We start from the raw sequence: 23,928 nt of genomic DNA on the forward strand, positions 1-23,928 counted from the left end.
CAACAATACACTTTTTCCAGAATTCCAGCATGTCGGTCCTGTACAGGTCTGTTTTCGTGAAAAAAACGCCCAATGTTCCCGACACAAGTGTCAGCCATTACCTGATAGTACATCTCTCCATCATGTAGCTGGCCCCCAGGCACAGCCGTATGATTGATGGCTTCAAAAAAGGCCGGGACCATTTGATATTCTGGGGGTACGGGCCTTGGGACTTCGTATGGCGACCAGATATTATTTCTTATTTGTTTTAAGAGCCTGAATATCTTTTGTACAAAAAACCAGTTAGAAACTATGTTTTTGTGGCAGACAATCTAAATCTAAATGGTTTCAACGGTCTTAATTCTAATTATTTTTGTTCAAGCAAAGCTTCCCCCCCCCCCCACCCCCACCCCCCCCCCCCCCCCCCCCCCCCCCCTCGAATATTAAATGGTCGGTCCCTAAGCTACCTTAACTGGTGTTGTAATTATTACTGATTAAACTTCTAACGAGTTATTTTTAATCTTGAAGTGATATGTCATGTGGCTGAATGAACATGTGATGGTGTCTGTAAGTATGTGAGCCTCCCTCAGCAATGTGTTACCCCGAGGTGATGGTGTTTGTAAGTGTGTGAGCCTCCCTCAGCAATGTGTTACCCTGAAGTGATGGTGTCTGTAAGTGTGTGAGCCTCCCTCAGCAATGTGTTACCCCGAAGTGATGGTGTTTGTAAGTGTGTGAGCCTCCCTCAGCAATGTGTTACCCCGAAGTGATGGTGTTTGTAAGTGTGTGAGCCTCCCTCAGCAATGTGTTACCCCGAAGTGATGGTGTTTGTAAGTGTGTGAGCCTCCCTCAGCAATGTGTTACCCCGAAGTGATGGTGTTTGTAAGTGTGTGAGCCTCCCTCAGCAATGTGTTACCCCGAAGTGATGGTGTCTGTAAGTGTGTGAGCCCCCCTCAGCAATGTGTTACGCTGTGAAGTGGGATAAGGCTTTACTCGAGTAGGCTAATACACTTATATACAACACCACCGTGGGTTATGGCTTTCCTCAAGTAGGCTAGTATACTTACATACACCATCACAGTGAGGTAAGGCTTACTCGAATAGGCTAATACACTTACATACAACACCACAATTGGGTAAGGCTTTACTCGAGTAGGCTAATACACTTACATACAACATCACCGTGGGATAAGGCTTACTCGAATAGGCTAATACACTAACATACAACACCACAGTTGGGTAAGGCTTTACTCGAGTAGGCTAATACACTTACATACAACATCACCGTGGGATAAGGTTTTACTCGAGTAGGCTAATACACTTACATACAACATCACAGAGGGAATAAGGCTTTACTCGAGTAGGCTAATACACTTACATACAATACAATAGTGGGAATAAGGCTTTACTCGAGTAGGCTAATACACTTACATACAATACAATAGTGGGAATAAGGCTTTACTCGAGTAGGCTAATACACTAACATACTACACCACAGTGGGGTAAGGCTTACTCGAATAGGCTAATACACTTACATACAACATCACCGTGGGATAAGGCTTTACTCGAGTAGGCTAATACTCTAACATACATCTCAGTGGGATAAGGTTTTACTCGAGTAGGCTAATACACTTACATACAACATCACAGTGGGAATAAGGCTTTACTCGAGTAGGCAAATACACTTACATACAACATCACAGTGGGAATAAGGCTTTACTCGAGTAGGCTAATACACTAACATACACCACAGTGGGATAAGGCTTTACTCGAGTAGGCTAATACACTTACATACAACATCACAGTGGGGTATGGCTTTCCTCAAGTAGGCTAATGCACTTGCATACAACATCACAGTGGGGTAGGGCTTTACTCGAGTAGGCTAATACACTGATATACAACAACGCATTGTTTTGGGACACTAACACACCTACCACCCCATTCTCCCCTGCGCTCGTACAGCCACTTTGCAATCCTCCGCGTCCATGTACCGAAGGCTGTATCATGACTTAAAAACTATTTACATGCTGTAAATCAGTAATCACTACAGCCCCAGGCTTAGTGAAGGCTATCAGTCATATCTCCCCTGCTGAGAACCTTGTTCCGATGGCTGCCTACAGGCGGGCTAAACGACGGAGAGATGTACTGTCATGTAATGAGTGACAATTGTGTCGTGAACATTGAGCACAGGATCCACATACCCCAAGTTCAGGGGAGAGCTTGCAACAGTTGATTGTTCGTTGTTTAACGCCGCACTCAGCAATATTCCAGCTATATGACGGCGGTCTGTGAATAATCGAGTCTGGACCAAACCATCCAGTGATTGATATCATGAGCATCGATCCACGCAATTGGGATCGATGACATGCTTCAACCAAGTCAGCGAGCCTGACCACCCGATTCAGTTAGTCGCCTCTTACGACAAGCAAAGTCCAGCTTGCAACGGGTACGGAATAAGGGATATTATCGGTAAACTATACAGTCCCCGAAAAATAGTGACTTTTGTTATGTATGAGGTCATATAACAACAGTTCTGTAAAGGAAATCTCGAGGGTTAAGGAGCAAGTCCCCTGGGTGGACAGGGTTGGCACAGTCGTCTGAGGATCCTGAATTGGCTGTGCAGAGTTGCGTCCCTTGGGCACGCCAGAAAGCTTTGACTGTGGGTTTGAATCCCGGTTCGCCCAGATCATTTTTCAAGGTCTGGCAGTACCATAGTGGTAAACGTCTAAGATCTGCATCACTTCGGGCTTTCCTCCCACACAAGGCTGACACGCCGTGATATAACTCTATATATAGATGTTTCGTTTGTTTGTTGTTTACCTCCGCACTCGGCAATATCCCAGCTATTAGACGGTCTGTATATACTCGAATCTGGACCAGACAATCCAGTGATTGACAACCTGAGCATCCATCTACGCAATTGGGATACGTTGATATCCATCAACCAAGTCACCGAGCCTGACCACTCGATCTCGTTAGTCGCCTCTTACGACAAACTGAAGATCAATTCTTATCCAGATCTTCACGGGTTTTGAAGGTGATTAAAGCTTTGGACATCCAGCTGGTTTTGCTCCAGGCCGAAATAAGTTCTTGAAATACAGCTCATGTGGTTGTTCAACTTTCAAAACAAACATCCTAGCGTCGGGCACTTCCCCGTTGCCTAGAACAGTGTCTTAAACATGCACTGGGTTGAGACAACGTTTTGATTTATATGCTGTAAAATGCATTTTAAAACCCTCCAAAGACGTAGTGTTGTCTCCAAATGACAGGAGACACTTGGGAAGATGTATATAGCCAGTCGTTGAAGTGGTAATGAAATCGAGCAAGGTCACTACAGACTGGAATACAAGCGGGGCATGACATCGCTGTTCAACAACGTTTGTCAGCGCAAAAGAACTGACACACAAACATATCTGTACAAGAAACACAAGTTGACAGAACCGGGAAAAGGAGTCAAGTGCTTCAGTGTTGAGTAAACATCTTCAGTTCAACGTTTGGGCATGTGCGTTTTTTTGGCCAGATCACAATGAATGACTTGCTTTGATCTTGCACTTCGCCGTGAAAGGTTACGATGACCTTCATGAAGTGTAAATGGGCCTGGACCATGCAAGCCAATGATTGCTAACGTGTGGATTGACCTCGGCGTCAGGTACGGTGACAAACAGCCATATGAGGGAGTACTCGCCAAGAGGCTGGAGAGGATCACGGCATGGAAGATGGGGTACTTGTCTTGCCGCCCGGTACTGTGGACTACGGATTGGAAGATGGGGTACTTGTCTTGCCGCCCGGTACTGTGGACCACGGCTTGGAAGATGGGGTACTTGTCTTGCCGCCCGGTACTGTGGACTACGGATTGGAAGATGGGGTACTCGTCATGCCGCCCGGTACTGTGGACCGCGGCTTGGAAGATGGGGTACTTGTCATGCCGCCCGGAACTGTGGACCACGGCTTGGAAGATGGGGTACTTGTCATGGCGCCCGGTACTGTGGACGACGGCTTGGAAGATGGGGTACTTGTCATGGCGCCCGGTACTGTGGACCACGGCTTGGAAGATGGGGTACTTGCCATGGCGGCCGGTACTGTGGACGACGGCTTGGAAGATGGGGTACTTGTCATGGCGCCCGGTACTGTGGACGACGGCTTGGAAGATGGGGTACTTGTCATGGCGCCCGGTACTGTGGACCACGGCTTGGAAGATGGGGTAACTTGTCATGCCGCCCGGTACTGTGGACCACGGCTTGGAAGATGGGGTTCTTGTCATGCCGCCCGGTACTGTGGACCACGGCTTGGCAGATGGGGTACTCGTCATGCCGCCCGGTACTGTGGACCACGGTTTGGAAGATGGGGTACTTGTCATGCCGCCTGGTACTGAGGACCGCGGCTTGGAAGATGGGGTACTTGTCATGGCGCCTGGTACTGTGGACCACGGCTTGGAAGATGGGGTACTTGTCATGCCGCCCGGTACTGTGGACCACGGCTTGGAAGATGGGGTACTTGTCATGGCGCCCGGTACTGTGGACCACGGCTTGGAAGATCGGGTTATCGTCATTATACGGCGGAGACACCAGATCATGACATGGAAGATCGGGTTATCGCCATGACGCCTTAGATAGCAGATCACGGCATGGAAGATCGGGTTATCGCCATATACGGCGGAGACAGCAGATCACGGCATGAAAAATGGGGTTCCAGACGCTCGAGACAGCAGATCACAACATGGAAGCAGCAAAACGGGGGAAATAATATTTTAGTATCATTCCTTCAGGCTTGGAAACCAAAGGCAGGCATGTGCGCATCCACCTCAAAAAGAGGTTTTAGTGGTGGTCATATATACTGACTTAAAGCACACAGTCAGTCATTAGTTTGGGGCTAATGGTTCGAGCTGATGCTAAGAGTTGTGGCAATGCACAGGTATACTGCCTGTATGTTCCCAAGGCAGGCACATCCCAGCAAAAACATTCTGTTTTCATACTTGCCTGTACAGACTGACAGCCTCCGTTCCTCTCCCAGCTGACAGTCATGTGTATTCAGGCTGCCTCGCGAGACAGGTGAAGCCATCTACGTGTTAAATGACCTGAAATAATAGCATAATTTATAGATCTTAATGTAGGGTGTTTGGAGACGCGTGCATCTAGTAAACGTCAGTAGTCCACTGTTAACCGTCTTTCAACAGCAGGTGGATTAGTAGCTAGGTTTGTTGAGGACAAGACATCACATACACTGACCGTCATATGATAGGTTTACCGACAACAATGTTATATACTTGGAAGACACTCACAGTTTGTTCACCCTAATGCTTTGCTGGGTAACATTCCCGGATTTGTCTCCCCGTGGTATTTGCCGGGTAGCATGCTTCGATTTGTCTACCCTTGCTATTTGCTGTGTAGCATGCCTCGATTTGTCTACCCGTCTTATTTGCCGTGTAACATGCCCTGCTTTGTCTACTGGTGCTATTTGCCGTGTAACATGCCCTGCTTTGTCTACTGGTGCTATTTGCCGTGTACCATGCAATGCTTTGTCTACTGGTGCTATTTGCCATGTACCATGCCCTGCTTTGTCTACTGGTGCTATTTGCCGTGTAACATGCCCTGCTTTGTCTACTGGTGCTATTTGCCGTGTACCATGCCCTGCTTTGTCTACTGGTGCTATTTGCCGTGTAACATGCCCTGCTTTGTCTCCCAGTGCGTCATCTAACGCGTTCCCGTCTCCAGATCCATGTCCACTATGCGATACATATTCACAATATTCAAATGAATACGCGACATCATTTTTCACTTGTGTATGCCATTATTTTCGTCTCGTGTCTATGAAAGTCTTTCAGCCAGATTGAAAGTGTCGACAGAGCAAAATGAAAACTAAGGTCTGGCTCAAAAACATGAGTACCAAACATGTCTAGGTTCCAGATGTCAAAATATGCTGCAAAATGCATGAACAATTCCGTCTTATCAAGACCATCTCCCGATATGCACAGCAGCCATGTTGCTGCACGCCAGCTATTCCTCTGACAATAATGTTTTTACAACACGAAGCAACTTAACAGTTTGAAAGTGCGTATTTATACAGGAATGCACAGACGAATATGCGTGTCTTGTAACAGTTTCGATAATAATTAGCTCCGACAAAAAGCCAGAAAATACTTTGTCAATGCTAGCAAAGTAAGTACCATGCATGATTTCTCTCCCTTCACATTTGAATGACAATGTTTTTTCTTCTCTTTACAGGGGTGTAATGGCGTTCTGCAGGGTGAGTACGTTTTGTTTGACGGTAGGGAACTCTCGATAGACAGATATCATTTATATACAATCGAACACGGTTGTGTCGAACTTTGATGTGTCGAACTCATGGGTGTCTCGAAGTAAAATCTTGGTCCCTGCGCATTCTTCCGTTTTTCATCATTATTTAACCTCCGATGTGTCGAATCGGATGTGTCCAAGTTACGGTTACGGCGGTCGGGTAGCCTCGTGGTTAAAGCGTTCGCTCGTCAGGCCGAAGACCCGGTTCGATTCCCGATATCGGTACAATGTGTGAAGCCCATTTCTGATGTCCCCCGCCGTGATATTGCTTGAATATTGCTAAAAGCGGCGTAAAACCATACTCGCTCACTTGACTCCGGATCATAGCTGTTACATAGTTATGGGCATACCATCTCACCAGAGCTGACGAAATTTGTGTAACATCTGTTTGTAGGACAGGGCATGCTCACCCTTTTCGCGAACACCTGGTGTCATCACTGATTTTCATTGGTCCCTTCATATTTTCCCTTTTACGCTTAACGGAATCTGTTATCTGCAGCTAATTGACAGTAATTATTGTCTGGCGATGACGTTCTGTGTCTACCTGCTTGTCTCATAGTACAATTATCCACAAAGAAACAATACAGTAAAGAGTATATTCATCCCAGGAACGTTTTGGTAACGTCTGTAGTATTTTGGTCAAATCCATATTTTAACTCTATACTTTCTTTTGCTAGTCTGTGTATGTCATGGGCGCGGTTAAAGGTGGGCAGGTGTCAGAAAAAAGGGAAGTGGGTGGGTGGGTGGGTTTTAAGCGCACCCCACTGCACCCCACCAGGATCCGCCGGTGATTTAGATACCACCGTTTTATAGTTAGAATATTACCGATTGCGTCGTTAAACAAAAAATAAAATATTTACTTTCAACACAACAAGACTACATCAAGTAGTTGATGCGCCACACACAGAACGAAGCAACTGGTACCTAGAACAAACAATATCTCCGTGTGTTCTCTGTCAAAACCTCGTTCACTGTTGAGGATATTTTAATTGGGTTATAAAAAGAATCATGGAAATCATTGGCACGAGACGCACTACCGACATATTTCTGAACGGACAGAGCCGTTTCGGAGCATGGTACTGAATTGCTACAGGCTCTGTGAGGCCGCGGCGCCCCACATTCAGAGATCTCACGCATAAGTCACGATTCACGTGGTAAACTGGCGTTCCTCGACACAGAAAAAACTGCCAAACCGGTGCACGAGGTTGTGTCTACAGAAAGTGGGTGCACCACATGCATGCTGTTTACTTAAGAACGGTTTTGATAACAATATTACAAAACAACTAACCCACCAAAAGATTGTTCTGATAACGTAACCACGTCGTTTTAAGTGAAGCCTTCAGTCAAGAGTCTCAAATTATGAACTCAGTCGAATCCAAGTTACACCAGCAGTTTAATGAAGTAGATTACCACCCTTTCCCTACGACACACATTCGGCTGATAATACTGACATGAAGCAATAAACACAGCATAGTTGGGATTGTAAAACGTACCCCGTAGATCAAGCAACGGAAGCAACGAAAGTTTATATATATATATATATATATATATATATATATATATATATATATATATATATATCAAATGCATTGTTGCTCTATGTCAGTGCCCGGCGCGCCTTTACTAGCTGTACTGTAACTATACACCAGTATCTGGCTCGTCCTCACAAACTGTACTACACCAGTATCTGACCCGTCCTCACAAAAAAGTACTGTTACTATACACCAGTATCTCGCCCGTCCTCACTAAATGTACTGTAACTATATACCAGTATCTCGCCCGTCATCGTTAACTGTACTGTAACTATACACCAGTATCTGTCCCGTCCTCACTAACTGTACTGTAACTATACACCAGTATATGGCCCGCATTCACAAACTGTATTGTAACTATACACCAGTATCTGGCCCGTCCTCACTAACTGTACTGTAACTATACACCAGTATATGGCCCGCGCTCACAAACTGTACTGTAACTATACACCAGTATCTGTCCCGTCCTCACTAACTGTACTGTAACTATACACCAGTATATGTCCCGTCCTCACTAAATGTACTGTAACTATACACCAGTATCTGTCCCGTCCTCACTAACTGTACTGTAACTATACACCAGTATATGTCCCGCACTCACAAACTGTACTGTAACTATACACCAGTATCTGGCCCGTCCTCACTAACTGTATTGTAACTATACACCAGTATCTGGCCCGTCCTCACTAACTGTACTGTAACTATACACCAGTATATGGCCCGTCCTCACAAACTGTACCGTAACTATACACCAGTATCTGGCCCGTCCTCACTAACTGTATTGTAACTATACACCAGTATATGGCCCGCCCTCCCTAACTGTATTGTAACTATACACCAGTATCTGGCCCGTCCTCACTAACTGTACTGTAACTATACACCAGTATATGGCCCGTCCTCACTAACTGTACTGTTACTATACACCAGTATATGGCCCGCACTCACAAACTGTACTGTAACTATACACCAGTATCTGTCCCGTCCTCACTAACTGTATTGTAACTATACACCAGTATATGGCCTGCCCTCCCTAACTGTATTGTAACTATACACCAGTATATGTCCCGCACTCACTAACTGTACTGTAACTATACACCAGTATCTGTCCCGTCCTCACTAAATGTACTGTAACTATACACCAGTATCTGGCCTGTCCTCTCTAACTGTATTGTAACTATACACCAGTATATGTCCCGCACTCACTAACTGTACTGTAACTATACAGCCCGCCCGCACTAACTTATTACACCAGTATCAGGCCCGTCCTCACTAACTGTACTACACCAGTACTACACCAGTACTATCAGTGTCTTCACCAACTGTATTGTAACTATACTACAGTATCTGGCCCGCACTCACAAACTGTACTCACCAGTATATGATCCGCCGGTCATTGACTGTACTGTAACTATACACCAGTATCTGGCCCGCACTCACAAACTGTACTCACCAGTAAATGACCCGCCGGTCATTGACTGTACTTTAGCTCTACTCAACTATCTTGCCCACCGATCAATCCTGCAAACAAGTATTTCATATTATTGGTGCAATATGTCAAGAATGCTGGGCAGAACTTAAAACATGTGTTGTTGAATTTATGCTGCTTTGCTATTTTGAGTCTCAAGATAGATAAGATTTGCCGAAACATTTCTTCCTGATAGTGAGCAGTGCACATGGCCCCCGGGACTATTTTTTCTGATGGAATAGTGATCAAATGTAGGACATAAATATATACACACTCCAAATTCTGCCCGTAACGGATGTGACTTGTGTCAATACCAGTGATCATAGAGTCTTTAACGTACCATGTATGATGAATGAAAAGACGATGTTACCAGATATAAAATTGATATATAACACGGCCTCATTGCAGAAGACAGAAAAGGGCGTGTTGTAGCGACATAGGCTAATGTAGTGCAGTCAGGGGCGTGTTGTAGCGACATAGGCTAATGTAGCGCAGACAGGGGCGTGTTGTAACGGCATAGGCTAATGTAGCGCAGACAGGGGCGTGTTGTAACGGCATAGGCTAATGTAGCGCAGACAGACAGGAGCGTGTTGTAGCGATATGGGATAATGTAGCGCAGACAGACAGGAGCGTGTTGTAGCGACATAGGCTAATGTAGCGCAGACAGACAGGTGCGTGTTGTAGCTCTAAAGGCTAATGCAGCGCAGACAGACAAGGACGTGGTGTAGCGATATAGGCTAATGTAGCGCAGACAGACAAGGACGTGATGTAGCCACATCGGCTAATGTAGCGCAGACAGACAAGAACGTGTTGTAGCGACATAGGCTAATGTAGCGCAGACAGACAAGGACGTGTTGTAGCGACATAGGCTAATGTAGCACAGACAAACAAGGGCGTGTTGTAGCGACATAGGCTAATGTAGCGCAGACAGACAGGGGGTGTTGTAGCTCTAAAGGCTAATGTAGCGCAGACAGACAAGGGCGTGTTGTAGCGACATAGGCTAATGCATTGCAGACAGACAAGGGCGTGTTGTAGCTCTAAAGGCTAATGTAGCGCAGACAGACAAGGGCGTGTTGTAGCTCTAAAGGCTAATGTAGCGCAGACAGACAAGGGCGTGATGTAGCGACATAGGCTAATGCAATGCAGACAGACAAGGGCGTGTTGTAGCGACATAGGCTAATGTAGCGCAGACAGACAAGGGCGTGTTGTAGCGACATAGGCTAATGCAATGCAGACAGACAAGGGCGTGTTGTAGCGACATAGGCTAATGTAGCGCAGACAGACAAGGGCGTGTTGTAGCGACATAGGCTAATGCAGCGCAGACAGACAAGGGCGTGTTGTAGCTCTAAAGGCTAATGCAGCGCAGACAGACAAGGGCGTGTTGTAGCGACATAGGCTAATGTAGCGCAGACAGACAAGGGCGTGTTGTAGCTCTAAAGGCTAATGTAGCGCAGACAGACAAGGGCGTGTTGTAGCTCTAAAGGCTAATGTAGCGCAGACAGACAAGGGCGTGTTGTAGCTCTAAAGGCTAATGCAGCGCAGACAGACAAGGGCGTGCTGTAGCGACATAGGCTAATGCAGCGCAGACAGACAAGTTCGTGTTGTAGCTCTAAAGGCTAATGCAGCGCAGACAGACAAGGGCGTGTTGTAGCGACATAGTCTAATGCAGCGCAGACAGACAAGGGCGTGTTGTAGCGACATAGGCTAATGCAGCGCAGACAGACAAGGACGTGTTGTAGCTCTAAAGGCTAATGTAGCGCAGACAGACAAGGGCGTGTTGTAGCTCTAAAGGCTAATGCAGCGCAGACAAACAAGGACGTGTTGTAGCGACATAGGCTAATGCAGCGCAGACAGACAAGTTCGTGTTGGAGCTCTAAAGGCTAATGTAGCGCAGACAGACAAGGGCGTGTTGTAGCGACATAGGCTAATGCAGCGCAGACAGACAAGGGCGTGTTGTAGCTCTAAAGGCTAATGTAGCGCAGACAGACAAGGGCGTGTTGTAGCTCTAAAGGCTAATGCAGCGCAGACAGACAAGGGCGTGTTGTAGCGACATAGTCTAATGCAGCGCAGACAGACAAGGGCGTGTTGTAGCGACATAGGCTAATGCAGCGCAGACAGACAAGTTCGTGTTGTAGCTCTAAAGGCTAATGTAGCGCAGACAGACAAGGGCGTGTTGTAGCGACATAGTCTAATGCAGCGCAGACAGACAATGGCGTGTTGTAGCGACATAGGCTAATGCAGCGCAGACAGACAAGGGCGTGTTGTAGCTCTAAAGGCTAATGTAGCGCAGACAGACAAGGGCGTGTTGTAGCTCTAAAGGCTAATGTAGCGCAGACAGACAAGGACGTGTTGTAGCGACATAGTCTAATGCAGCGCAGACAGACAAGGGCGTGCTGTAGCGACATAGGCTAATATAGCGCAGACAGACAAGGACGTGTTGTAGCTCTAAAGGCTAATGTAGCGCAGACAGACAAGGACGTGTTGTAGCGACATAGTCTAATGCAGCGCAGACAGACAAGGGCGTGCTGTAGCGACATAGGCTAATGTAGCGCAGACAGACAAGGACGTGTTGTAGCTCTAAAGGCTAATGTAGCGCAGACAGACAAGGACGTGTTGTAGCGACATAGTCTAATGCAGCGCAGACAGACAAGGGCGTGCTGTAGCGACATAGGCTAATATACCACAGACAGACAGGGGCTTGTTATATGGGCACAACTCAGCTCAGTATTATTATTGGTTTAATCCCCCGTCGCGTCAAACCAAAAGACGTTAAAACATGGTACTCATTGTTACCCTGCCTGGCGCTCGTCATTCAGGGGCTAAGACAAGGACTGGTCGGCTCGGAGTCAGTTTACTGTGTCTGAGTGGGGTGTTCGTGTTAAACTGCGGCATGGTATCTCAGTAGGGCTAGCACTATAAAACCACTATAAGTCCGGACAAGGATAGGCAACAGACACACACACACACACACACGCACGCGCGCGCGCGCACACACGCACACACACACGCGCGCACACACACACACACACGCACGCACGCACGCACGCACACACACGCACACACACCACACAAACACACACACACACACGCACGTGCATGTACGTCGCAATATGACAATTTATTTTGAATGTTACGATAAAGAACTTCTTACATTCTGTCTTCCAGCAGAAGTTAATAGTTAAGTTCATATTGCTGCACTGATTAGTCAATACGAATGTCCCATTTCTTCATATGTCTCTCTTCCTAGCGGTTAGGAGAGAAAGGTTATTGAGAGAAATATGAAAGGGTGAATCGTTTAGCCTGCCCAGCTTATGAGTGAAGGGTGCCTATGTTAGGTGTACTACGTCTCAGGTGTATGCATCTTTTCGTCATCCTGGGATGTTATGTTAATAGTAAAGGATAAAGAGCGCGAAGGAAGTTTTGACAGCGATTGTAAGGCCTGGGCATTGGGATATTCGGGCGACCGAGTTTTTTTAACAATTCAGGAACCGTCTAAATACATATAATCCCAGAAAGAATAAGTAGAGATCGGGATAACTTATAGTGAGTGCAACAATACAGTGCTTCGCGGTCTAAAAGGAATTCGACGAAAGCGTGATAAAGACCACGTGCAGCATGCACACAACTTAAGTCATGACATGTAAGATTGAACACGGTGGATCAGTGCGAAAGCATTTTGATACAAAACTAAACTAGATATTCGTATGACGTTCGGGTTCGAGTCACGTCATGGAATTTTCATGTGGAAACAAATGTGACTTTTAAGCAATTAAAAATCAACATTTAATTCATATCGAAAGTCCAATTAATAAAATGCAGAATAAAAGCTTGAGCTTATCTCTCAATTAAATCTGGGGCCGGAGGTTTCCTGGTCAATGAATACATTATCATCATGTTAAAGAACCTACTCATACAGTAGAGTAACGTATCAGAATGTTAAAAGATATATTAAAGGATTGACTTGGAAGACGAAAGACTCAGGTACTAGTTACTGTAGAGTTACTTCCCTTGTATACACTGCCTTCGCCAAGTTAAGATTCACAGATCTGTTGACAAGCATGCATGGTTATCAATAGCCATTTCTTTATCCACAAGGTACAAGTAGTTGCGCCTTTACGTCTAAATATATCATAAAGTTTCAAGTCATGGTATTTCCTGCACCCTAGAATGTCAACACAAGATCTAGTACTATGATTGTTATATGTATCCATGTTATATTGTATGTGCAGTTGGGATTCGTGTTGGAGAATGTTCTTTTTTCAGACAGCAGCTCAACACAATTCGTTTAGAACCCCACAACATATAATATTTCAGCATATCCTGTGAACTATTTGTTGTGAAAAATGGTGTTCTTCTAGCATTTTCGGGAAACGGACTCATTTATATTTCAAAATAATACACACACAAGCACTCTCTCTCTCTCTCTCTCTCTCTCTCTCTCTCTCTCTCTCTCTCTCTCTCTCTCTCTCTCTCTCTCTCTCTCCATATTTCTCTCTTTCTCTCTCTCTCACTCTTTCTCTCTCTCTCACTCTCACTCTTTCTCTCTCTCTCACTCTCTCTTTCTCTCTCCATATTTCTCTCTTTCTCTCACTCTCTCACGCTTTCTCTCTCTCTCTCTCACACACACACACACACGCACATAGACATACACGCACACACACATACACGCACACACACACTGAATCTCAAATGCTTGGACTCTAAAGGAGTATCTGGAGCGGGACGTGTCATGTAACATTACATTATGAGCAATATTAGAAAACTGATAGGAATGTCCGTGTTTTGTACATGTATGTTTGTTTCAATTCTATATGTCTGTCCTAATTCTTTGTATACGTTTATTTCAGGACTGTCAGGTAATGTTGAGAAACTTAGAGATTTACATTCACACCCTCTGAGTTTGCTTTGACTGCATTCGAGTGAATGTCCACATTGTTTGGCTTTGTGTTCTGTTTAGTTTCCCTAGCCATTTCTACTTAGGCGACAGAAGTCGACTACAGTCAGTGTGCACTACACCGAACACTGTCACAGGGGCCTCCAGTAAATTTAAATATCCCTCATGCACGTGAATACATCCACTGTAGAAATGTGCATGTGTCGAGTACACCTCACCCTACACGAGTACACAAGAGTTACCAGGCTATAAGTACACGCAGCGTCTATGTGGGACATGGATTAGAAACCCCTGAAGATTCGGGTTAGAATAGGTCTTCAGCAACCCATGCTGGCCGTAAAAGGTGCCTATGCTTGTCGTAAGAGGCGACTAACGGGATCGTGTGGCCAGGCTCGCAGACTTGGTTGATGCATGTTATTGTATCCCAATTACGTGTATCGATGCTCAAGATGTCAAACCACTGGATTATCTGGTCCAGACTCGATTATTTACAGACCGCTGTCATATAACTGGAATATTGCTGAGTGCGGCGTTAAACAACAAACAGACAAGGATTAGGAGCAGTGGAAAACATAGTCAATTTGCCGTTTCTTGAATTGCCAACATAAAACAGTTCTTTCACGTTTGTGTTATAGATTGTCTTGATTTAATAAAAAACGATTGTGCTTCATAATTGGGCAGAATTTCTAAATCATTACCGGTTACAGTGTCAAAACAGTTACAAAACGTACGAACAAAGATAAGAATTACCATAACCTGATGTGGACATTATACTTGAGATTTCTATATTATCTTTATCCTTCGTCATTTATAGCTAACACTAACAGGACCAGAGCAACGCTCGGTCCGACGTTACAGGCGCCGTCACATAGCTGGATCATTGCTGACCACGGCGTGAACAGCACCCCCTCCTTATGTCTAACGTCAACATATCTAGCCAGCGTCTGTACTGCGGTTGTAACACGTACATACATGTAGATATGTGTATGATTCTAACACATGTAAGGACAGTCGGGTAGCCTAGTGGTTAAAGCGTTCGCTCATCACGCCGAAGACCCGGGTTCGATTCCCGACATGGGTACAATGTGTGAAGCCAACTTCTGGTGTCCGCCGTGTTATTGCTGGAATATTGCTAAAAGCGGCGTAAACCCATACTCACCCACTCACTCTAACACATGTACATTTTTATGCCAGTCTGGGTAGCCTAGTGGTTAAAGCGTTCGCTCATAACGCCGATGACTTGGGTTCGATTCCCCAGAAGGGTATAATGTGTGAAGCCTTTCTGGTGCTCCCCGCCGTGATATTGCTAGAATATTGCTAAAAGCGGCGTAGAATCATAACCACACACTCACTCATGCCAGTCTAATACGGTAAACACTAACAATCAAATCTTAGTCTTCCCAGTGTTATAGAGTATCGTAGTCGCATTTTTTTGTCCTTGTATATATGTCTTGGGCGTGTTTGCTGTCTGAACGCGTTTAGGTTTCAGCAATGTCTAGCATTCTAGTGCAAAAACACACACATTCAGCGTCGATACTGTGTCTTGACGACATTCGTGTCATATCTTGATATCTGTCACGCAACAAACACAACACTGCACATGGACGCCAGGCCATACAGAAACAAAGATGGCGGCCTCCAATACATACACTGCGCATGTCACAAAATGGACGATGGCGGCATGGCATAGTGTGTTTTGTCCTTTGTGTGTTGTCCCAGGGGTCAGTGGCAAAGGATGACGTCAGAGATCAGACAACTCGCCTTAACTTGTAAATATGTATCACCTTATAGACACACAATTTTATAACGTCGTTCTCCTCGTATTTTACGCTCTTTTGCCACTCCCTGTCGTGTTCTGTGTTTGTGAATGTTCAGGTATTGTAGTGAGTCTAGAGCGTCCCAACATATTGTTCAAAGCCATGTAGTGTTTTGAGAGTATGTTCAAGTTGCTATGCCAAGATCTGTGCACAATATCCTGCGACAGTCTATCTCGTACACTGAGAATTGATGAAACTATTATATAACATGGATAGTGACATTTGCAACAAAATCATGGCATGGGATATTAAATATTTCACAAATAAATTGTACTGTATACAGACAAATCTTTATGTCAGTAAAGGATTTACAAACAAAGGATTAAATGTTATTATTTACATTATGACATCGAAAATCATAATTAGAATATGACATTCTTTCCGTGTTGATTTCATAACTATACTCTGACTGTGTATAACTGGTCATGGTTGAGGCTATCCTTAAGAATGATATTTATTCTTTTCTTTTGTATTTAGTCAAGGATTTACAAGCAAAGGGGCAAATGTTATTATTTATAGTATCACAAAAAATTCACAATTAGAATATGACATTCGTTCCGTGTTGATTCCATAACTATACTCTGACTATGTGTAACTGGTCATGGTCGAGGCTATCCTTAAGAATTATATTTTATTCTTTTCTTTTGTATTTAGTCAAGGGTTTACAAGCAAATGGGTAAATGTTATTATTTATATTATGACATCAAAAATCATAATTAGAATATGACATTCTTTCCGTGTTGATTTCATAACTATACTCTGACTGTGTATAACTGGTCATGGTTGAGGCTATCCTTAAGAATGATATTTATTCTTTTCTTTTGTATTTAGTCAAGGATTTACAAGCAAAGGGGCAAATGTTATTATTTATAGTATCACAAAAAATTCACAATTAGAATATGACATTCGTTCCGTGTTGATTCCATAACTATACTCTGACTATGTGTAACTGGTCATGGTCGAGGCTATCCTTAAGAATTATATTTTATTCATTTCTTTTGTATTTAGTCAAGGGTTTACAAGCAAATGGGTAAATGTTATTATTTATATTATGACATCAAAAATCATAATTAGAATATGACATTCGTTCCGTGTTGATTCCATAACTACACACTGACTATGTGTAACTGGTCATGGTCGGGTCTATCCTTAAGAATAATATTTATTCTTTTATTTTCTATTTCCTTATACAATCACTACAACTGACTCATTTATATTAATCCTATTTCCTTTCATCCTCTCGCACTAGTTCCTACATCTAAAACATTATAGATAATATGTAGTAATGTAGTCGGGACGTTTGAAAAAGTTCGTTATAATCAGTACAACGTGTGTGATAAACATGTTCATGTGTATCGATCCATATACAAGGTATGGGTCAGTCCTGTTGCTGTAAGGTATTCTGCACAGACCGTGAGTGTCCGTTAGCTGCTGCGTTAGCGCTCGTACATAACACGTACTTCTGTTGTAATATAATACAGCTCAGTGATGAATATGAGATGCAACTGATAATGAAGATGTACTGTCATGTATTACAAAGATTCCAGTATCGCAAGCTGCTAATATCGTAACTTGCATCAGTATAGCTACGGCTTAGCATATCCTATATTGTACTCAGCATCGTAATGTTCTTCAAAGATGAACTCTGCGATTTTAACAGCGCAAAACGCGAAATAATATTTTCATTGCAAATGTGATTACTGCGCGTCAGTGTCGCTGTTTTGTCCTAATTGTCTGTTGTAAGTGTTTATGTACTTGGTCCCGTTTCGCAAAGCGATCTTGGTGTTACGACTGTTGTAAGTCTGTGATAAGGAATTGGGCTTACGAGAGCCGTTGTGCTAAGATGGCTTTGTGAGACGAGCTTGTGGTGTGATGACTGGGCACTCGTCTAATCTGGATTCCCGTGTTGTAGAGGCTGTGTGTCAACGTGGTGTACCTGCCGACGTCGTCTTCCTGCTCGACTCCTCCAACAGTATCTGGGGCCCTGACTTCGTCAAGCAGCTTGAGTTTGTCGGCGATGTCGTCAGCATGTTCCAGATCGGCCAGCACTTCACCCGCGTTGCCATAGCGACGTTTGGTCGTTACACCGAATATCAGTTTCACCTGGACGATTATTTCAACAAGCATGACATGATAGACGCCATTCTGAACATCAAGGAGACAAATGGCGAGGCAACAAACACCGCTCAAGCTATCAGGTACGTCTTACTCACACCTATTCATCTGTCTATATACATTGTCACCACGCTACATGAGCCATATACGGTGTACAACACCTTACTATACCTATATACAGTCAAACCTATTGTCCAACGTGTAAGAACATTCAGAACCAGGCGACTAGGCGACCGCTAATCCTAAGGAACCAGTCCCTTACATGTACAGTAAACTGTAAACACGCTTATAACGAACTGACCGATATACAGAACATATTTTTAGTCCTGGCCATTTGTTGTATATATGCTGCATATATGCTTATAACGAACTACGGTTATAATGAACTAAAATCAGTGGTCCCTTTGAGTTCGTTATAACCGTAGTTTACTGTATAGCCAGGCGTTAATTTCTAGATCTGCTCTAAAGGGACACAATGTTCGCCTAGGAACCAGTACCTGGTTCCACGAAGTGACCTTAACTCTATGACTGTCGTTTGTAAAACATAATAAATGAGAATTAAGACCGCCTTAGAGCTAAGATCGTTTTGTGAAACGGCGCCGTTGACTATGATTCCTTATGGGACATTTTGTCTTTAAAAGCAGACATTGATCTTTGATATATTGCGACACAAACGACTGAAGCATGTAAGAGTTACATAATGACGATCGACTTACAGCTAAGGTCGCTTTGTGGAGCGGACCCCTGGTCGCAAAATGTCACGGCTCAATGTCCGGAGTAAGACAGTGTAAATTAGTCATACCAGACTAAACGTACCTTGGCACCGGTGCTATTGATGTAAAACGAACTGTTATTGTCCTATAGATACATGCGGAGAAAGATGTTCAACGCGAAGCACGGCGGGAGGAAGGGCGTGTCTAGGGTCGGCATCGTGGTGACCGACGGACAGTCTCACAACATCCTCAAGACAGTGTGGGAAGCCTCCAAGGCCAAGAAGGAGGGCATCAACATGTTTGCTCTGGGCGTGGGGTCGATGACTAACCTGAGGGAATTGAAGGGGATCTCCAGCAAGCCGTCTCTGGACTATTACTTCCAGGTCGGGGGATACTCCGCTCTCGACAACCTCAAGGAGAAGCTTGCACTTAGAACGTGTCAAGGTGAGAACTCAGAGGCCATATACATTGCACAACAAATTACACGAGCCATATACTGTGCACAACACCTTGCATTGAATTGTTTACATCCTACGACACCTTACAACGGCCATACACATTGCATAACACCTTTCAACAGCTACATACATTGTACAACACCTTGCAAAAGTCACATACATTGTACAACACCTTTCAACAGGAACATACATTGTACAACACCTTTCTACGGCCACATACATTGTACAACACCTTTCAACAGGAACATACATTGTACAACACCTTTCTAGGCCACATATATTGTACAACACCTTTCAACAGGAACATACATTGTACAACACCTTTCTACGGCCACATACATTGTACAACACCTTTCAACAGTCACATACATTGTGCAGCACCTTTCAACAGTCACATACATTGTACAACACCTTTCAACAGGAACATACATTGTACAACACCTTTCTACGGCCACATATATTGTACAACACCTTTCAACAGGAACATACATTGTACAACACCTTTCTACGGCCACATACACTGTACAACACCTTTCAACAGGAACATACATTGTGCAGCACCTTTCAACAGTCACATACATTGTACAACACCTTTCAACAGGAACATACATTGTACAACACCTTTCTACGGCCACATACATTGTACAACACCTTTCAACAGGAACATACATTGTACAACACCTTTCTACGGCCACATACATTGTACAACACCTTTCAACAGGAACATACATTGTACAACACCTTTCAACAGTCACATACATTGTACAACACCTTTCAACAGTCACATACATTGTACAACACCTTTCAACAGTCACATACATTGTACAACACCTTTCAACAGTCACATACATTGTACAACACCTTTCAACAGTCACATACATTGTACAACACCTTTCAACAGTCACATACATTGTACAACACCTTTCAACAGTCACATACATTGTACAACACCTTTTTACGCCATATTCATTGTACACCATATTACATCGGGCATTACTATTGTGTTCTTCCCTCGAGAACAGCTCGGCAGACGTTTATAGCACTATAGACAGTATTAAACACGGTGTAACTATTGGAGACGTTTAGCACCACAAAGAGTATTAAACACTGTGTAACTATACAGACACGATGTAACTAACTATAGAGAGAATGGGTCTGGAGGGAAAATATGCGTTGTGTAGAAACAAACAGACCCAAGGCTATTCCTGTTATGTTAGATGCTGATTAATCTTCGAGACAAGCATAGAGAATGGGTTTACGTTAGTGATGCTTCCCTTGCAGTGACCGGCCCGCCGGAGAAGACTACACGAGCTGTGCCCAAGGTCCGCACCACCATCAGGACAAGTAAGTCTCATTGCCGGACTCACTTGCTCTATAACGTGTGGACCAATACATCAGGTTTTATCTAAACAGCGACTGAATTCTTTAGATTTAAGGCGTTTTTTTATTAATTGCTTTACGGATCCGCCGACCGTTAAAAGCAGGAAAGTGTTAAGAAACGCTTTTTGTTTTTATTAGCGACAAGTCTGAAAACCCCATCCAGCAATAATATACAACAAATTGTTGCTGACACATCATAATTAACTCACCACGACAGCATGTTTAAATAATTGTTCGGATCTTGGCCATTATGACACTAAATTAAAATTTTAAATTTTAATACCTTGCGACCATATGTTTACAACAAAACAAAATATTCAAAGTGCTTTTTCTGGGGGTTATCCAACACCGACTTCAAGTTTGGAGGAAAACATCCAACTAATAAAAATGGCCAAAGATGACTACATGTATTTGTGTGACCCGGGACGATGTAAAAGATGTTTGTACTTTTCTTCCAGCTACAACAACCCCGTCAACAACTACATCATATATGGACGTGCTGCAGAGAAGTGAGTAACACGTGTCTAGAGTTTGTTGTGCCGTGATGCGTCAGTTTTTACCAGACGATTACACGTTTGCAAATTGCAAAATTACAAACTTTATATTCTCTTAATGACAGGTCTATTTATTGTCTAAATGTATTTGTTATTGATACACAACTTTTTATAGTCACGACATGGCTGAAATACTGCCGATGTGACTTTATATTTTAACGCATTCATCCATCCATCTCCCTTAAGCTATATCGTTGAAGTATGTATCCATGTAGATCAGATTATTCTTCTCGAACCCCCTCCATCGATTTTCTAGCTAGCTGTCCACATGAATACTTGTTTTCAAAGTACACATGCCTCTTCCACTCACACCATGGGTGTTGGGGTAGCCTAGTGGTTAAAGGGCTCGCTCGTCACGCTGAAGGCCAGGGTTCGATTTCCCACATGGATAAAGCTCACTTCTCGTGTTCCCCGCCGTGATATTGCTAGAATATTGCTACAAGTGGAGAAAACCCATACTCACTCACTTTAGGGATCATGAAATATAAACGTTATGATCGGTCTTCTTACGAAACCCACTCAACTCATACCTACCAACCATCTCTCTTCAGTATGTTTGAACAAGAAAGCAGACATTGTGTTTGCCCTGGACTCCTCGAACCAGATCAGCACACAGGACTTCTGGAACCAGATCCGGTTTGTCAGAGAGTTCGCCAAGAACCTTGACATTGGCCCCAACAAAACCAGAGTTGGTCTAATCGTCTATACCGACCAGGTGCTGGAGGGGTTCGAACTCAACACGTACCAGGATGTGCATGACGTCACTACCGGCCTCCTGGCGGTGGAACGCAGTGCTGGGGGAACCCGCATCGGGGAGGCTGTTCGATACATCAGGACCAAGAGTTTCCGGCGGAGTCTGGCTCGACGCAATGTCGCGCAAATCGGAGTCATCCTGGCAGCGAGTCAGTCCTACAACATCGGCAGGACTAAGAAGGAGGCAGACATGGCCAGAAAAAGTGGCATCAAACTGTTCGCCATTGGTGCAGGTAAAACGTCCTTCTACATTGAACTAATTTTAATTTGTGTCTGTTACACGTGGTTCTCTGAAATATTCCTATCTTCCTATGCAATTAATTTAAGTGTCGTGCTCGGAACTAGATGTAAAATTATGATTGCTGATTGGATTCCTTAAACCGATCGATAATCGTAATTTAATCGCTTAACATAATTTGTCTATTTTACAATTTTAAGTTTAATACAACTATATGACACCTATCAAAAATTAACCACTGATACTTACTTCAACACACAAAGAAACTCCTTTTTTTTCGTCAAGTAAGAAATGAATAAACCTCGCGAAACAAAACTGTCTGCAGGTTTATAGGGGGCAGGTTTGGGAGATTCAAGAAAATTGTGTCTGATTGATGGGTCGTTTGAACCTTCTGAGCAATCTTCGAAATTTGAGTTAATCAGAAATACACCAATTGAGTGTTATACAAAATCTGAAAGCGATCAGACTGGGCCTGTTTGACTGTTTCCTACTTTCGTGTGTGTCGTTGCAGGTGATGACGTGAACGACGAAGAGATGCAAGTGTTGACCAATGGTCAGGATGGACGGAGTTTGTTCAGACTGGACAGCTTCGAGAATCTGCAGGACATTATTCCCGAGTTCACCACCGACGCCTGTGCAGGTGAGAGCAGTGATGTGACTGTTACTTCTTAATGTATGGGCGTGAATGATTGAGTTGGGTTTAACACTGATTTGATTAGAACTTCAGTTACACCACAGCGCGTCAGCTTGATGTGGGAGGAAAGCCTGAAGTGAGTCAAGTCTTAGACGTTTACCACTGGTTAAAACCACGATAACGGTTATGGTGCTGACAAACCTAGACACATGATCAGGACGAATCTGGGATTCGAACCCACCATCATAGGCTCAAAGTGAACGGCGGCACCTTAGGCGACTGGGCCACACGTCCCTTAATGTACAGCATAAATAACCATCGATGTCTACGAGTCAATTATCGCTTAAACATGGAGACTTGGGATCTGGTGCCATTATATACTGTTATATACACCGTTATATTTATCTTGTGATGTTTGGAGGATGTAAACGTCCTCATGGTTTAACTACAATAGTTCAAGTTTGGTTTTGGTTTGTCGTTTAACGCCGATCTCAGCTATATGGCGGCGGTCTGTAAATAATCGAATCTGGACGAACAATCCAGCGATTAATATCATGAGCATCGATACACACAATTGGGATCGATTATATGCATCAACCAAGTCAGCGAACCCAACCACCCGATCCCGTTAGTCGCCTCTTACGACAAGCATAGTCGCCTTTTACGACAAGCATGGTTTCCTGAAGACCTATACTACCCCGGATCTTCACAGGCAAAACTATCCTTTATTAAACTATACATAGGAGTAGAGCAAACTTTATTTATTCAATACACTGTAATATTTAACGTGTGGTGTTTAGATGATTGTAATCAAAATAGTTTGGACTGCCAATAGACTAATTTTAATTTTTATCTTTCAGTTGAACCATCAATGCTTCCTGTTGCTGATCAACGTAAGTTCATATGTCACTCCTAACTATGCTTTGATGAACGTGTCGTGTCAGACACAAGGGGATATTTTTGTGCTTTAGGAATTAATGGTCCATCACTAGACTGTCTGGAATGTTTTCAGATTGCAGTCGCGAACACCGAGTGTCCTCACTGATTTTCAGTGGTCCAGTCCTATAATTGTCATCGCTATTTTGCCGATTACGCCTAATGGAATC

At 43.9% G+C, this 23,928-nt stretch overlaps 1 protein-coding gene across 1 annotated transcript in view; it reads left to right on the top strand.

Annotated features, from left to right (window-relative positions):
• LOC139456480 (cartilage matrix protein-like) overlaps positions 1-23,928 on the top strand; it is a 47,666-nt gene that overhangs the window by 21,046 nt on the left and 2,692 nt on the right. The window contains exons 2-9 of the mRNA XM_071238212.1: positions 6,198-6,219; positions 17,890-18,175; positions 18,957-19,249; positions 20,545-20,607; positions 21,102-21,152; positions 21,749-22,183; positions 22,700-22,828; positions 23,683-23,715. Of these exons, the coding sequence (XP_071094313.1) occupies positions 6,198-6,219; positions 17,890-18,175; positions 18,957-19,249; positions 20,545-20,607; positions 21,102-21,152; positions 21,749-22,183; positions 22,700-22,828; positions 23,683-23,715 (1,312 nt within the window). The remainder of the gene's footprint in view (positions 1-6,197; positions 6,220-17,889; positions 18,176-18,956; positions 19,250-20,544; positions 20,608-21,101; positions 21,153-21,748; positions 22,184-22,699; positions 22,829-23,682; positions 23,716-23,928) is intronic.

Source organism: Haliotis cracherodii, unplaced genomic scaffold, assembly GCF_022045235.1.
Source record: "Haliotis cracherodii isolate W230 unplaced genomic scaffold, xgHalCrac1.p SCAF_11, whole genome shotgun sequence".
Classification (NCBI taxonomy): Eukaryota; Metazoa; Mollusca; class Gastropoda; order Lepetellida; family Haliotidae; genus Haliotis; species Haliotis cracherodii.